Below are 16746 nucleotides of genomic sequence, written 5' to 3' on the forward strand. Positions count from 1 at the left end.
TTGACTCATTTAAGTATAGAAAAAAATACTTGAACGAAAACCAAATACAACTCAAAACTAACTTATCTCTAGAGCAGATTAAAATAAAATCCAGCCAGAGTTCTGGGGTGGGAATGTCTAGATGTACATCTCTGTGTGTATAGATGTACATTTCTGTGTGTGTGCATATACATGCACTTGCACAAATATTTTAAAATGCATCCTTCCAGTCACATGGCTTATGGTCATGTTTTTCAGTTCGGGCAAGGTTAGATGACAGTCTTGAACTTTGTGAGTCTTATTTCTCAGGCTGATAGGATCAGAAATGCAATGAGGTATGAACACTTACTCCCCTGAGAAGTAAAGGCTTTTATTGCACGTGGAACAACCTCTCAATGAAATAAAGAAAAAACAGAGTGTTCCTGTTTGACTTGGGAGGGAGTGTAGTCTATCTGTGTTCTTTAGATAATGTCTTTTTTTTATGGAATCTTTGAATAATGTTGAAATGTTGAAAGAATGAAATATCTGACAGTTGTTGTATTTGTACCTTGTCATGAAAATGAGAAAATTTACACGGCCCATGTTATTTTCAGGTTTGCTGTAAACTACCTACCGTAGCTATAATGACACCAGCCCTCAGAGAGGCAGCAACAAAAGGTCATGGTATCCACTTGTCACCTTCTTTGTCCTCTAGAGCTATGGAGTCTGATACAGCTTTGTGCATGGAAAATTCCAGAGCAGTGGAAGAGAAGATAAAAGAGGACTCCATCGCACAGATTACTTGCTCAGTCCTGGGGTTCCCCGCTGCTGAGCCCAACCTCAGGAATGATATCTTCAGTGTGCAGCATTTTGGTTCTCCACCATCGTCCAAGCGCTATCAGTCTGTCTTGTTAATGAGTAAAAATTCTGCGTTTAGCAACAAAACTGGTAAGCAAATGAAAGTGGGAGAGCCCGACTGCTCCAAGATGAGAAATGCATTACATAATGGTGCTGACACATCATTTGGTCAGATTAGTCTTTCAGAACCTGAGGAACAGGTCAAAGGGGAAACATTTTCAGAGACCACATCTCCGAATTTGGCAAAAACGCAGAGACTTTCGGATTCAAATATAACTGAATCCAGTAACACAGAAGAATTGCAGCTTTTAAATGGGAAATGGTACAAGAAGAATGGTTTTTTGGGTAGGGCTTTGGAAGTCTGCACTGAAACAATAAAAGGGGATTTATTACACCAAATTCTTCACGGGCCTTCAGAAGGGATTTTGAGCTGTACCCCGGAGGAGGTGTATGCTCGCTTACTCCAGTGTGTCACTAAGCAACAAATGGAAATCAGTCGTGCCAAAAGAACTCAGAAACGTTTACAAATGCTCCTGGCAAAGCATGTTATCAAACACTGTGATCAGCAGCTGAAGTGCTTCGTGAAACATCAGCTACAAAGAATGAAGGTTTTCCATGAGCCAACCAGATTTTTGAGCAGTAGCTCCCTCAGGTGCACTGAAGGTTGGTCAGACAACAATGCCAGTACTTTGGAGAGTAGTTCGAGTACGGATGTACAGAATGGAGTTAGCGTTGCACCAGGTGAAATCCGGGGCTTTGCACTTTCTACTGGAGGGCTGCTGTCTCGCGTGGAGAAGGATCTGGACTCTGATGCAACATGTAGCAGCTCAGATGAAGATGGTGAGGAACAGACTGTAAGAACAACTGTGGAAGCGTAAGTGTTAAATTCCTGCTAGACTCATGTGCTTCATGCTTATAAATCAAGATGGAAGGGTCTAGACCTGCAGATTCCTTCTTGTGTGAGTAACCTCACTCAACAGATAGTCCTACTGAAATCAGCAGGGCTGCCTGTGTGAGCTAGGTTTGGCAGAGGCCAGACAGAAAATAAGAACTTCCAATGACAGCGTTTAAGGAACCGTTACTTTACGAGACTGTAGATTTTGTACTGCACTCTATCACTTTGCATTACATTAGTACTGCTAATTATTCAATACTCAGATGGTGCTGTAAATAAAATAGTGATAGCAGTGCTGTAAATGATATTTTTGGCCAGTATGAAAATAATTTTCATTTTATTCTGGAGTTATTAAGAACTAGTCAATGTTAGGATCTTGAAATCTATTACGATGTGATAAAGAGTAAAAATGATCATCTGATGCAGGTGTCAAGCCGTCCACTATTTGGGAGTTGTATATTGAAAAAGATTGGTTCTTTGATTTTAAAAAATGTTAATTTGCTTACTGAAGTTGTTCTGCTACTGTGAATGAAGCTAGCAGTGATGTTTTTATTGTTGCTGGTATCTTTTTCAAGAAGAACTAGATGGAAATTAGTATTGTTAACTAATACTGTCTTGAATTGACAGGGATCCTGTCAATACAAATTATTGTGGCTTTGGAAATCCTACCCCAGTGGTGGGAGGAGAAGTAGATAGTAAAATTGTTCCCTGATGGTGGTACAGCCTGGGTGTTTTTTTTCCCTTGTTTTTTTTTCCCTACCTTGCTACACTATTAACACAATCTGTTTGGTCAATAATTATAGAAAGTGATGAAAGGACGGCTGCTTTTTCCCCTTCCTATAGCTGGAGAGAACAGAGGATGTCTTAAGGTCTGTTAGGATGTGATAGTCAGGACAGTGGCACACAGAATACAGCTTCACATAAATGCAGCAGCTTGGTAGGAGCTTCATGGCACCTGCATTTCTAGCAGTTGAAGTCAGGACTGGTTTTGTGTTTCCTGATCTCTTATACTCTCTACTGTTAGGGAGTGTCTGGAAAGCATTAAGAGTGACACTGGTGTTTGACGAAAAATAAATACTTAAAAACATATATTTCTCAGTCTGTTTATTGAAAAGTATAATGTTCAGAAGAAATCAAGAAAGCTTCATCTTAAATTGGAGAAGAGCAGTGCCCTGTTACATGTTTATCAGCGTAGCATGGTTGTCTGAAATCACTGCTGTGTTTTGTTAAACTCTGTAGGTCTGGAAAACAGAGTGGAGAAAAAGTGCGAAGTAAAAACTAGTTTTCTTTTATGTATTGTCAGAATGGTCAATACTGTAATAAAGTCCAACCAAAGCATAATGACTTGCCAACTAAGTTAGATTCACCTTAAATATTTACGTTTGCAAAAGAATTATTCTCCTTCTGAAATATTTTAATGAAAAAACAGCGTTTTTGGCTCTTGCCAGTGTAGGAGAATCTGCATTCTTCTCCTAGCTGATATGTTTGAGCTTCTGAGTAATAGCTCTGCCTCTAGGTTTCTTACCTTGTGATTACATGAACTGAAAAAGAAAAACTGATGAGAAACTCTTGATTTTGAAGGGTACTGGATAATGTAGAACTTGGACTGAAGTTCTGTGCGAGGGTTTTCTTTTTTTTCTTCTTGCCAGGGACAGTCGAGTTTCTAACTCTGCCTGCTAGTCCTTTACCTTTATTTCTTCTTGTGGCTTTTGAATTCCTTAAGTTATCTTTCCACTTAAGGCTTACTCAGTTTGTTTTGTTGCACTGACGAAAAAATCTACAGAGGATTATTAAGTACAAAGACACCACCTTTGGCTCAGGAAATCTCCGAGCTGCTGTTACTGGCAGCTGAGGGAGTGTTCTGGAGAAGCACTGCTCCCTCCATGCCTGCCCTATTGTAAGACTGTTATCTTGGCCACTGCTAAGAGGCAAGAGACTGGGTAGATCGTCTACAGTCAGACTCAGTGCAACTCTTTATTTGTGGGTTGGTTTTTTTTCCTCCCTTTTTTATGTTCTTACTGCTGAACAGCAGTCAAGCAGCAGCGGTGACGAGGTTAGCAATGTGCATTAACTAATGCCTTGCTGCGTTGGCAGTGGAAGAATCACTGGTGTTTGAACTGTGCTGCTGGGCCAGCAAGCCCAGAGTTGAAGTACTACCTAATTTAAGCAGAAGACTCTTGCCTGTGTGCACGGGCTGAGGCAATATTTGAGTTAACACTGCAGTGAAGACAGGCTGCCTCTTATTTAAATTTATCATTATCTTCAGCTTGGAATGGTTTTTCTTCACTTCTCCAACTTTCCTAAGATTTGTCTTTGTGGCTAAAAGGCTGCACTTTTTCTTTTAGGTGACAAAGGTAAATCAGTTATTCACCAGTGCAGCTGCTGAGATGTGCTGTTTTCTGAGCTTTACCATTTTAAGGTTCTTCAGATTGCCTTTCACCTGGACAAAAGAAACAAAGTTAACATCCATTTTTATTTCTGCTAGGTGGATTTACATTCTCTGAAATGCCTTTCTCTCCTAGGGAATTGACTCTTAGTGCTTTCCAGAAATAATGTGATCATGTGGGTGAGAGAATACTTGTTTCCTCGCCTGTGACTTATTTTTCCACAGTGAAGACTTTTACTGACCTGGAAAGATTCTTCCTCTGTGATATTCTTCATAATACTTAACTGTAGATGGTAAAAGGTTCTATTAATGCAGTGATGAATGGGAAAATGTTTTGGGTTTGCCTCTGTCACAGTATACTGATTGCATTTAACTTCAGGCTGTAATCATGCTGGTGGCTGGTCATTGTCATGACTGCAGTGCTTTTTATCCTTTTTTGGGAGGGAGGAGGTGTCAATCCAATGTGCAAGGGGAGAGGAACCTGCAGTTACCGTGTTTACCTGAGAACAGTCTGTTTCCCATCAGGAGGGAGAAGTTGATTCTGGCTCCAGTTCTTCACGGGAGGAAAAAACCTGGAGCTATTCTTAGCGTTTTGAACCTGTTCATTCTCATTACCCTGAAAAGAGTTTTACCCAATGAGTGTTGACATAAGCTCTTCTGAGCTGTATCACAATGCTTTGTCTCAAGTATGATTGTCTTTATCCATCTATTTCAATACCTTTGTTGTTTAGTTGCAAATAGCTGTTATAAGATAATTAGACCATTGTTCATTCCTTGTGCATTACATAGGTGCTGTCCTCAAGACAAGAAAGATCCTTGGTCTGCTGGTGAAGGCAATTCTTTAGTTGACAATTCACAGTACTTATTGAATTTCCCTAGTTCTTAGAGTAATTGGAAAGCCTCATCCCATTTCAAGAGCTTAATCAAAATACATTTGGTCCTTTGAGTATTTGCTAAAAAGAAATATGAAAGAACAGTTGGCTCTTTTCAGGAATTTTGTCAGTTTGCTGCTAGTGTCAGCTCATGAATGTCTTTAACCTGTCAGTTTTCATGGAAGGTTTCTTAGGCAAAGCACCACATTTCCCTCAGTAATTTGTAGTGTAGTGTAGTACCATTCTAGCCTTTGGGTGTAGGAAATTCCCAAGAGACTACACAGGGGATATGGTAGTACTTCTCTCAAAGGCAGATGTTAGATGCTGTTCACTAGCTCCCTGCTAGGCATTAGCCATGAAAGTGGACGAAGGGCCCAAGGAGGACATCACAAAGCTGAGCATAAGTAATTCAAGAATTCACAACTAACATCAACCACTTGAAATGCAACATAGCCAGTATTTCACCAGCTGAGTTTACTTGGAACTTGTTGGATCTTCTTTGTGGTTCACAAAGATGGAAGATTATCTGCAGAAATGGTCACAGATTTCAAACAACGTGACTTGGGGGAGGATGTAAGCTTGAAGTTTTTTCAAAAGCACAACTCTGCCCTGGGAAATAGTACTGTATCCTTCCAGACCAACTCTACATCCTTATTCATGTATTTTGTGTGTATACCTGATGTGGTTAGAAGTTCTGGTTGTTTACAATGTACCACAAAGAAGTCTGATGCTGAGGTGGTTGTTTGGGAAACCTTTAAAGTTGCAGGGTACGGAGTTTTTCTTCTATGTGCACTATGTGAATGATCTTCCAGAATCATCGCTGGGGTTCTTCGAAGGCAGAGCTCCTCGCTCCATCTAACAGTAATGCATGCACCTAATTGATTAGAGAGAAAAACTGCTTATAATAAATTTTTCTGCAAAATAAGTAGCTCTGTCTACTGGTGAAAAAGGATGTCCGTCCTGTGCCCTGTTTCCCCAATCCTCCTTCCGCCATCTGAATACAGTCCTTTTGCATCATTTGGTGGGATTTTTTTCTTCTGAAATGTTTTCATGCTTTTCCTCTGATTTTTGAAAGACATGTTTTACTGATTATCCTCCAGCAACCTCAAGCCTGACGAAGAAGCACTGTTGTATTTTTCCATGCCCAGAGGGTTTATTGTGCCTGGAAACTTTTACAATGAATGTGCAGAGATAGGAAATCTTTCTCTTTTTTTTTTTTCTCTTCTCTCTCCCCCCCCCCCCCCCCTTTAGATTGCTAGTTGGAAAGAGAGAAGATGGGAAATCTGCTCTTACAACAAATACTTGGTGGGGTGGGGAGCAGTAAGATGGAGAGAAGACAGGAAGGAAGAAAATATTATGACTGGTATCTCCAGATCTAATCTGTTTGTTCTAGATTATTTTCCATTTTTCCTAGCATTTTTTCTCATGGCTAATTGAGCAACATCAATGCAGTTCTGCAGGCATCACTATAGAAGGCACTGCTTAAGGACTGGGGTTTGTTGCATGTCTTTGAGCCACGTTATAAGGGGAAGCTGTTTGTTTTTGCAAGATCAGGTCATAGTTTTCCACTCTGAAGTGTAATTTTTCTTCGTACCTGATATCAGAACTGAATTCTGGTTTTGGGAAGGGGAGGAAGAGAGTCTGCCAGGACTAAATACTACTCTCCATTTTTCTTAAGCACAAAACCCCAATTGTTTCCAGTTTTTAAGACCTTTTTAGTTTACAAGTCCGGGAAGTGTCTTATTAGCATAGAAGATTAATGTGAGGGCTTTTGAATAAGTATAAATTCATAGCTGCTAATAATATGCTGTTCTCAAAATGTTTTATACATTGCTTTTTCATGAATTGCATTCTCTCAATTCTTGGCCCCTGTCACTAGGATGTGGGAGGAGAATTGTTACCAGGGAATGAAAGAAAAGCTAGCTTTATATTACCTTCTGTTTTCACTCTGGGGATACATGTATTACTTCAAATATATTCAACCTCACTTGGTTGGATTTCCATAAGATGGATTTACAACTTCTTTAGGGTCCCATATGAATCTACTGTTTTTCTTTAGAGATCTGATGTACAGCAATAATAACTTGCTTTTGAGCAAGACTTCCTTCTCACAATACCAGAGTAATGTTCTTGTGAGTGAGGATCCTGATTTCTAACCTGTAATTACATTAATATTTTTGCAGCTGCTGAAAGCAGACTGAAAGGTTTTAATGAAAGACAGAAGGTTTGACAAGTTGTAACCTGCAGGGGAATCTCAGAGCCGGGAACGTCAAAGCTTTTGAGTTACATAGGTGTTGAATGCATATTAAATAAAAATTTGGCATTACTCTTCTGAATGACAGTTTAATACACAATCAACATAGTATAGTAGAATAGAAAAGCTAATAGTCAGACACGTGTATACATGATAACCTCGCATGCTTAATTAAATGGTAGATCAAGATGAGTTTGGTGTTTGATGTCAGCTGCTGATTAATCAGTGTTTTATGGCTAGCTTTTTTATTTTGCTAAGCTGTGAAATGTGTTTTGTTGTAATTAAAAAGATTTGTTTACAAACAACAACGAACTGTATAACATCTTTTGGAGTGAGGGCAGCATTATTTAATTTTATAGATAACATTGATTTCATAAGAATCTACTTAAAAGGGATACATCTAGTGCCTTTGAAAATCAGCGTACGTGGGCCCCTGATACAGGAAATCATTTAAATGCTTTCCTTTTCATGTGAAATAAAAAGTGTGCATAAAGACTTCCCCAAATAGGAATGCTCTCCTGTAAGAGGCTTTCATTCATACTGCTAAATATGGGTTAGGAATGTAACTTTAGATGTTGGATTTAAATATATTGACCTGTGCTCTTTTTTATTGAAACTGAAATAGCTGTAAATTATTTTATTTTCATCCAAACATTTTACCTAGCTGTTGTGGGTGAGAAAAAGTTTTCTGTTGGGGAATTTAAATCAATTTAATTTCCACTTAGCAAACTTTTAATTACTCCTTCTGGTACTGAGAACAAATAAACCTGAACACGCATGTTTGAATATATGTGCATTATAAACTCCCCTTCCTCCAGCCCATGGTGGTGGACCGGACAGCAACAAAACTCAGTGAAACTTCGCACCAAGTTCTTACAAAACACCCAAACCAGGAAGGTTGCAACTGTTCAAACCTATGTTCGTTACACTCTCTGCCCCTTGTCCCTGCAGACCAGACTGTAGGGCTTAACCTCATAACAAACTCCATCCCTGCCCTGCAAAGCAGGCAGCCAAATACTGTTTGGTTACTCCTCTGTTACTTAATCACAGCATGCCTACAGCAACTGCGGGGGGCCCCAAGGACTCGGTTTCTGAGGTACCTGGCTGTCCCCTGTCCCCAGGACAGGTGCCGGGGTCCCTGCTGGGGTAGCTCTCGGGCTGCCCTGTGGCAGCGCTGCTAGGGACTCACACCCATCAGCGTTTCACGCTCAGCACAGCCCCTCTGCAGCTTCCTTTGGGTCCCGCCAGTGGGCTGGGTCCAGGCCTCAGGGCTTGAAGTGGGACTTGTCCCAGCTCTGCCCAACTGCCCTCCCATCTGGAGGAGTGCTTTGGGGTCATTCTAGCTCTCCCATTAGTGCAGTCCCTGCAGCACCACCACCACCCCCCCCACACTTGGTGGGCGCACTTGCTTGCATCACCTTGCAGCAAGGCACGTTCCCCTCAGTGAGGTGAGGGGCATCAGGAGGTGGAGGTCAGTGTGTGGTGGTACCTTTGCTGCTGCTGCTCCTCGTTTCTCACCTGATTGCTCTGCCGTGGGCTTCCCCACCAGCCACAGCCCCTTCTGAGTCTCCTCTTAGTCCCTGCCCACGCAGTTTTTTCCTGCTCTGCAGGGCTGCAGCCCCTCCACTACTGAAAACCTGCTGATGATTTCCAGTGCATCTGGCATGCAAGTTCTGGATCAACTGTTAGTTGTCTATCCAAAAAGTCTCAAAAAGGAATATGCTTCTCATCCATTTTTACGTTGAAATCTGACACTATATACAGCTAGAATGAAATTAGTTATAAGCTGGAGTTAGATGTTACACGAATACCATACCCACCTATTCCGTGTAAGAATGTATGTACAAATTTTGGGACCAACTTCAGGGGCTGGACAGCATTGATACGCTGCTCGTATGCTGTAATAATGTTCCATTTGCACGTACCTTTAAAGGAATATATTGTAAGCTCTATCTTAGGTTGAGCATGGGATCCAGACGTAGCACTGCTTTCTTGATTTCTTTTTCAAGAGCAGTTGTGTAATACAGAAAGTTTCTAGGCCTGTGTTTCTGGTGTTTTGTTGTTAGTCTATTGATGTTGTGCCATTTCAAAGGCAAGAAAAGAAGCTGTTTCCAGGCAGTCCTGGTGTTCCTGTAGTTTCTTTCTTTGCATGTTAGCACTGCCTGCTTCTCTGCTCCAAGTTGTTCTGATCTACAGCATGCAGAGGTTTGGTGGAAGAAGCTGGGGTGCCGGGGGAGCCAACAGAATCCTAAAAATCTGTTTTAAAATATTTTTAACAAAAGGTATTAGCAGATACGCATTTTGGACTGGGTTTTTTTTGTTTGTTTGTTTTATTAAAAGAGGAAATAGTGCTGGTTGTTTACCTTTTGCAGGTTTTTACTTCTTGGGCAGTTAATATTCTAACTGACCCCACCTCTGCCAACCAGTTTGGCCTTTTATCATTAACAGCTCTAAAGAATTAGGCAAACAGAATTGAAGATGAAAAGCACCTACCAGGTTGTGAAGCCAGCCATTGGAAAAGTTCATCACTGTAACAGACAACACTGCTTTAAGAAGCTGAATTTTTAATTTCTTTTGTTGAGCCCTAAATTGAGTTAACAATTCAGTGCAAGTGTAACAGTTCAGTTTCTAATAAAAAACCTGTAGTAATAGTGTGATTCTTTGCAGGAACGCTGTAGCAGGCAAGTACTGGCTGTGGCATCTCATCAGTTTGGAAGATGTGATTTCTCAGATGAGGGAGCATATAGAGCTCCAGCGTGAAATTCTTATGAAATTTCTCCTTTGCTAGGGTATCCAAGCGCGCAGAGACTTGCCCTTTTTATATTCTCAGTTTTCTTCTACAGCCTTTTTTTCCTGAATATTGATTTTCCTCTTCTCCCCTTCCCACTGTCCCTTCTAAACTTAACTTGTGGAAGAAGAAAAATCTTACTCTGTTGCTACTTAATCCCTTCTCCCCCCCCCCCCCCCCCCCAGTTCTGTACCGTGAATTTTCTCTTCAAGGGAAAATCATAGCTATGGTTGATAATTTCAGGTGTTACTGCATAAATTCCTCAGGCCTGATGGCTTAGCAGAAATGTTGACCTGGATAAAGGTTTTTGGTTTGGGAAGGTAAGATGTGTATTATGTGTTACTATCAACATATCTTATTGGATGCAATTCTGAAAGTATTAAATGGCAACAGTATGTCAGAGATGGTGGGACCAGGTGTGGGTGCCAGAAATTGTTGTGGTAAGCAGTTGTCGATGTCTGTAGATGATAGGGAGAACTGTAACCCATCTGTTCTGAAGCTCTGTAGTGCTTCGGAGGAAAATCTCTGCCAGGTAAAAATTTCTGTTAAACACCAAAGAAGACAGCAACCCTGGAAGCTCCAGAAGAATGTCCTGATTGCAGATCTTTGCAGAGATTGCAGTATAATTTTGAGTACCAGAGAGCTTCCCTTAATTGATTGATTTTTTTTTTTTTTTTTCCAGTGCTTAGCTTGGTTTGGTGCTGGTTGTTACAAAACAGTGGCATATTGCTCTCCGCAGTCAGTCTGCGGCGAGCACTCCTGCAGGATCTGAGCAAAGGCTGTGATAGTGAACTGTCAGAGTAAATAGTGTTTTGTTGTGTAGTGTTGATCGGATATGATACCAGAGGACGATATTTGTTGCAGTTTGTTTTAATCTTGTTTGCACTCTGGAATGCATAGAAGAGATTGGACTTGCTGTTTTTTTAATTATGTGGCTATTATGCATGTAACAGTTAACTGGTCCGGGGAAATTAATACTTCAACAGCAACTGAAGTTAGTTCATTCTGAAAACAAACATTAAGTACTTGTGCTGGAAGAATTAGTCCTTGAGAAAGCATTTACGGGTCATTTCATGGTTGGACATGTTTGTTCAGTCATTACAAGTGTTGGACGTTTTTGTTGGGAGTGGGCATTTTTATCTCATGAGTAAAATCCAGATAAGATTATCTAAAATAGATGCGCTACATATCTGAATTCACCTAATCTAAATGTTTTATGTGATACTATCTCCTAATTTTCATAGGTAATCTCTTATTAACTGTCACTGTCTGCAGAGAGAAGAAAAATGGACATGTTGAATTTCACCAGCGTGTTGTCAGAACATAGCAGAAGCCCCATGCTCACCTTAATGGCTTGCAAGAAAATGCTTATATTCAGGCCAGCTGCTTTTTGAGCATTGCCATGTGTAGTCACAGGAAAACTGACTGTAACGCTGGTGTAAAATTAGGGGCAGTTCAGGAAGTTCACAGGCTTGCAGCTCCGGTCCTGGGGGACCCCCACCATATTAGTGTGCTGTTAAGCTTTTGTGATAGAGTGCCATGTGGTGATTTTGAACTATTTTGTATTTTTGTACAACTGAGTGAGCTTCCCAAGAGAATTGGGGGATGTATGATTTTTTTTCCAGTGTGTTAAGTCTCATGAATTTCATCATGAGTCATATATCTGGATGGGATTTAAAGATCGGGAGAACTTTCTGATTTTTTGCTTTTCAGTTTCCGGAGTTGAGTCAATCAAAATGATAAACTTCTGGTGGTGTTTTCAGTGACTTCCACCAAGGAAGGTGATTAACTCTTTGTCCTCGGGGTAATTAGTCTGCAGTTCATGAGCTGCTTCTTGCTCCCAAATGCTTCAGTGTTTCATGATTTGCAATAGGCCTCTGATAGCCCAGGAGTTCCCAGCAAGAGGAGGAGATGAACCAGCAGGGATGGCTGAGGTCAGGATCATGGCGTCACTTTAGGACTAAATCATCTGAAAACTGGATGCCAGAAGAATGTGGATTAAACTGAATGGGACATGGCCTGGCAGAAAGAGCAAAATGCACCGTGTTAGGAAACTGAGCAGAAACGTAAGTGTGAAGGGATGTCAGGAGCAACTGCGGTTCTTATGTTTAATGCAGAATTTTGGAATTGGGGAAGTTTTTCCCACCCACACTGCATGGGTGCCTTGCTCTCTGGCTTCTTCGTGTTTAAGAATGTCGTAACTTGAAAGCGTTGGTGTTCTTTAAAACAAACCTTTTGGAAGGAGACTGTTTTGGGTTGGCAAACCTGCGTTTTGGACTTTTGATGTGAGTCTGTTGCAAGCATCCTCCTTTCCTGTTCAGTAGGAAGCATCCTGTCATTGTCCCTGCAGACGTGTCACGGTACGGGCATGTTACTTGCTCTCCCTGGGAGTTATGAGGCTGGAAGGCCTCAGTTTTCTTTTAATTTGCAGGATATAAGATACTTGTGGAGAATCTTGCCTTGGGCACAGAGCTGCGTGCTCTAAAATACTCTTTCTTCTGCTCACCATACCTATTTGAGTCAACCATCCTGGATACTTACTGTCAGTCCCAGGTTCTGTATTTTTTGTGCATTTTAAACACCATTGTGTTTCTCCTTCATTATTTACGAACTGTTTTTCAGTCTTCTTGTTTTGTTTGCTTATAAAAATAAAATATGCCTGAAAGGTTTAAATTCCACCCCTTCTCCTCCCCTGTAAACAAAAAAAAAACCAACCAACCCCCCCCACAAGACCCAAACAACAGTGTGTCTAGCACAGCAATTTTATTTTGGTTAGCAGTTCCCCTTTGCATTCAGTTAGGTTGCCTGGTTTTGTTTTTTGGGACAGACTGATTTTAGCTATTGGGAAAACATAAATCTCACCCACGACATAATGGAGGTACTGGAAATACTTCTCATAGTCCTATTGCATTCTCCAATGTTGGTTTGGTTACATAGAAGCATGCTTTGTTCTCAATTCACTTTTCTCTTTTGGGGAGAGGGAGAGTGCTGAGGGGTTCATCCATATGTTCTGTCCATAGAGCATGGCTTTGTTCAGTTCAAGTTCAGTACTGACTGGAATAGCAGTATATTATTTAGTGCTCTTCACTTGCCTCTTTTGTCTCAGCAAAAGCAAGTAGCTTTGATGAAATGCGTATACTGCCTCTGCTGGTGCTGACGATCCCCAGCTCAATTCTTTCCCATACTTTGGGGTGACACAGTACAGCCTGGGCATCTCCTTCCCAATTATATTTTTTTTTTATCGTATTTTGACTGTCTGCATTTGTGTTTGTGCTCCTTGTGGCTTGTTTCTTCTGCATTTCTTTTTTCTCTTGCAGGGTTGACCTCCTGCAGTTTAATCAAACCAGGGGAAATGCAAGCCAGTATCTCACATGGAAACAAATTTTGCCTCTGATGCAATTCCAGCATGTTTTTCTAGGGAAATTTAAATGAAATATTTTATTCATACAAAGTCAGTATGGCTTCGTTCTCTTCCAATTCTAATAGTCCTGGGTGAGTGCAGGAGGTCAGCTGCAGATTCAGAGTCATTGCAAGAGCAGTAAGTTTATATGTAAGTTAATATTTCACTGTATGACAGTACTGAACATTAGAAACTTTTGCAAATGTAATGTGGTTTATATTGAGTTGCCAGCCGAAGAACAAATTTGAAATTCCTGTGGAGGATGTATGATGTGAGAGTCAAAAGCATGGAAACCAAGTAAAGATTGCCTTGCAAAAGGAGCACACAGGAAACAGGACAGACAGAAACTTTTTTTTTCTTGTCTCATTCCCAACAGAGAACCAGAGCAGGAGCTTCTACTTTAGCACCTGCTCTGACTTCCTCCTTCCGTAACTCGCCTGGTTATTTTTGTAACCCTTTGTGACTGTGTTTTTTTTTTTTTTTTCTTCTCTGGGTTTGCAGAATTAATGAATTCACTGGTGCCACCTTGAAGCAGCTTTCTTAACTGAGTGAATGTTACGCTGTACTCCCTAACATCCCAGGAGCAAATTTACAGATGTTTTTAATTTTATTTTTTTAATTGCAATAGTAGATTATCATTTGTCACTTGAGTGACCATACTACTTTGCATGCAGACAGCTCACTTTAGGAGTGTGAGGATAGCTTATAATGATTTTATCTTCCTCTGAGAAGTTACAAGGTTTACTAAATAGTTTGTAGAGAAATAGACTTAGATGCAAAGATGGTAAATAAATAATGTAAGATCAAACAAATGTGGGTGACAGAGATGGAAACAGAATTTAGCAGTGGTCTCATCTCCTATCCTGTAAATGTGAGCTCGCGCTCGCTGCCTTGCCCTGAGCTTCTGGCCCCTTCCCTTGTGGCAGTGCAAAAGCGCGCGTCTGTCTGCCTGCAAGGCATCAAAACTGGGAGGGGGATCTAGACTTAAACTTGCTTCATTCACCCTGCCTCCAAAGTTAAAATTAACCATGAGCAACTCTCTAATCCATCTCACCGTGTAGCTGCCCAAGTACTTGTGCAGGCGCTGGGCACAGGGCAGCCTGGGCTGGCAGGGGAGAGAAGCTAAAATTGCTTCCTTTGGCGTGAGCTTAAAATGTTTGTGCTTAGTTCGATGGAAACTCTTCCTTACAGAGCAGCCTAAGGACATCATTATTACAGTGTAATTAAATCCTGTTAGTTTAATTATATACTACACTTTAAAGCCTTAAGAAATACTTGCATGGTATTTTAGAATGAAGTGAAAATATACGTAATATATTTAAAGTGAATGCAATTAATTCAAGATTTAATAGTGTTTAAGAAAGAACTGCAAACACGTTTTTGAAAAATAACTTGTGATATAACTTTGCAGAGATTTTTTTTTTTTATATATAAGACAGTAATATACAGAGGATATGATTTGTTTGTCTTAAGGTTACAATATTTAACTGTTCTTCTGTTATCTGCAGTGGTTTGGTATTGATTATGGACTCCGTTACTGACATGCTGATTTCATACAGTGGATATGACATAAGACCAGCTCTGGCCCGTTCCATTCCATTTGTTGTTTCCCAGCTGTGTGGGCACTTTTTATTTTTCTTATTTGCTCCCCCTTCCTCCTTGGTCTGTTTGAGGATAGCTCACCTTTCTCCCCAGACTGTTGCATCTAGCTTGGGAGGTAATTCTGTCAGTGTGATTTATTTTCTTTCACCTGGGCTTTCTTGTAAAAATGTCCTGGTTTGTGGGGTTTTGTTGTTTAGTTGTTCATTTGTCTTTTGAGAAAGGAATAGAAATAAGCACCTCAGCACTCCTGTTGGGTTTTTCTCGGTTATCCTCTTTATTCCTATTTAACTTTTTTTTGTTGAAATGATTAAGGGATTTGTTACAGCTTCATTAAGCAGCTCTTTTCTTAGGACTAGCTTTTTGCCTTCCCAGGGTCTTGAGACAAATCCTAACTATTCCAGCCACCACACTTGTGTGAACACATTATTTAATTGAACTCTGACTTGAGCCAACTAGGAATTCGGATCCCTCCCTTTCCCTGCAAACTGTATTTTCTGACTTCCAGAAGCACAAATGTGCAAAAGCTGTCAATCCCAGAGATGTTCTTGGCAAGAAGACCTGGTTAAGGCATAAGTAACCAGGGCTATTTACTATGTGCTGGTGATAATGGGAAAACAAAGAGAAATAAGAAGGGGTTGTCAGAAAAACAGATATTCACAAGATGACTTCATATGGCTTTTTTCCTAGGACAAAATCACTAATAGAATATATAAAATGTAAATAATTTATTATGGTATATATTTATAGAATTCTTTGAGTTTCTTTTTGATGGTAGTCTACTTTATTTGGTTGTATGTACAATCTGGATTTAAACAGGACATTTCAATCTCCTGTCTAATTTCATATGTTCATTTTGTCAGTGTAGGAGAGAGTTTAAGCTGGTTGTAAATTATGTGGGCAGATAATTTATGTTAAAAAGGGAGAAATTATGTATTTTAGAGGTAACCTACCAGAGACTGTGTCTCTTCTTACTATTTATCATAGCTAAAGTAGACTGAAAGTTCTGAGATTTTGAGTTATATTATGTTTTATAATCTTTGCCCTGAAAATATCAGGATTCTAAAATTTGGTGATTCTCTACTCATGCCAGGAAATGTCTAGCATCTTCTGCAGGGTGATGTATTACCTTTCTTTTGTTGTTGAGTTAGTTGACACAAAATTCTGCATGAAACAATTGCAGTTGTGTGATGTTCTTACGCCAATTCACTGGCTTCTGCTTTTACTTGTATCTTTTGTGATACTTCAGTACTCTTCATTGCCTGGGGAACCGGGGATCACATATTCTGCCTGTGCAAAACTTACCATAGAGTGTCATCCACAATTTAGATCCGGTAGTTACCCAGTAACGAGTAAAAATATTTCTTTTCCAGAAGTTTGATTTTGTTTTACAGCTCTTTTAATTTAGCTGTGGCAAACTACTTGACAACTTTAGTGGGAAAAAACACTAATCATTTTCTTTAAATAAATAAACACAGGTAATGGTAGGATACTAGTGGAAGTTGCATACTAAAATATTGCATTGTGTTGTCTCTGCTGCTTAAACTTACTGGATGTTAAGTTTATTTGTTGAGTGGTACTGTTATGTAATTCATTTATTCAATATGTAGGTTGAGTAAAGTTTGCTGATACCAATGATGAATTTAGCATAATAAGCTAATCACAATGATAAGTACTGGGAGGCATATCTTCTGTGTTATAAAATACACCTATTTGTAAACACCAATAAGAGGTGA

General features: G+C 40.1%; 1 protein-coding gene across 15 annotated transcripts in view; it reads left to right on the plus strand.

Annotated features, from left to right (window-relative positions):
- Positions 1–16746, plus strand: part of KANSL1L (KAT8 regulatory NSL complex subunit 1 like) — a 67323-nt gene that overhangs the window by 6654 nt on the left and 43923 nt on the right. For 11 of the 15 annotated variants that reach the window (XR_015699189.1, XR_015699196.1, XR_015699186.1 and 8 more), the window contains one exon: positions 573–1690. Coding sequence is in view for 2 of the 15 variants with exons in the window: in XM_087734138.1 (XP_087590264.1) it covers positions 573–1690 (1118 nt within the window). In the remaining 13 variants the exon portion in view is untranslated. The remainder of the gene's footprint in view (positions 1–572; positions 1691–16746) is intronic. The other 4 variants (XR_015699193.1, XR_015699194.1, XR_015699187.1 and 1 more) reach the window with 1 other exon arrangement.

This window comes from Nipponia nippon, unplaced genomic scaffold (genome assembly GCF_047370975.1).
Source record: "Nipponia nippon isolate SJK-2023a ecotype South Korea unplaced genomic scaffold, ASM4737097v1 scaffold_5, whole genome shotgun sequence".
Lineage (NCBI taxonomy): Eukaryota > Metazoa > Chordata > Aves > Pelecaniformes > Threskiornithidae > Nipponia > Nipponia nippon.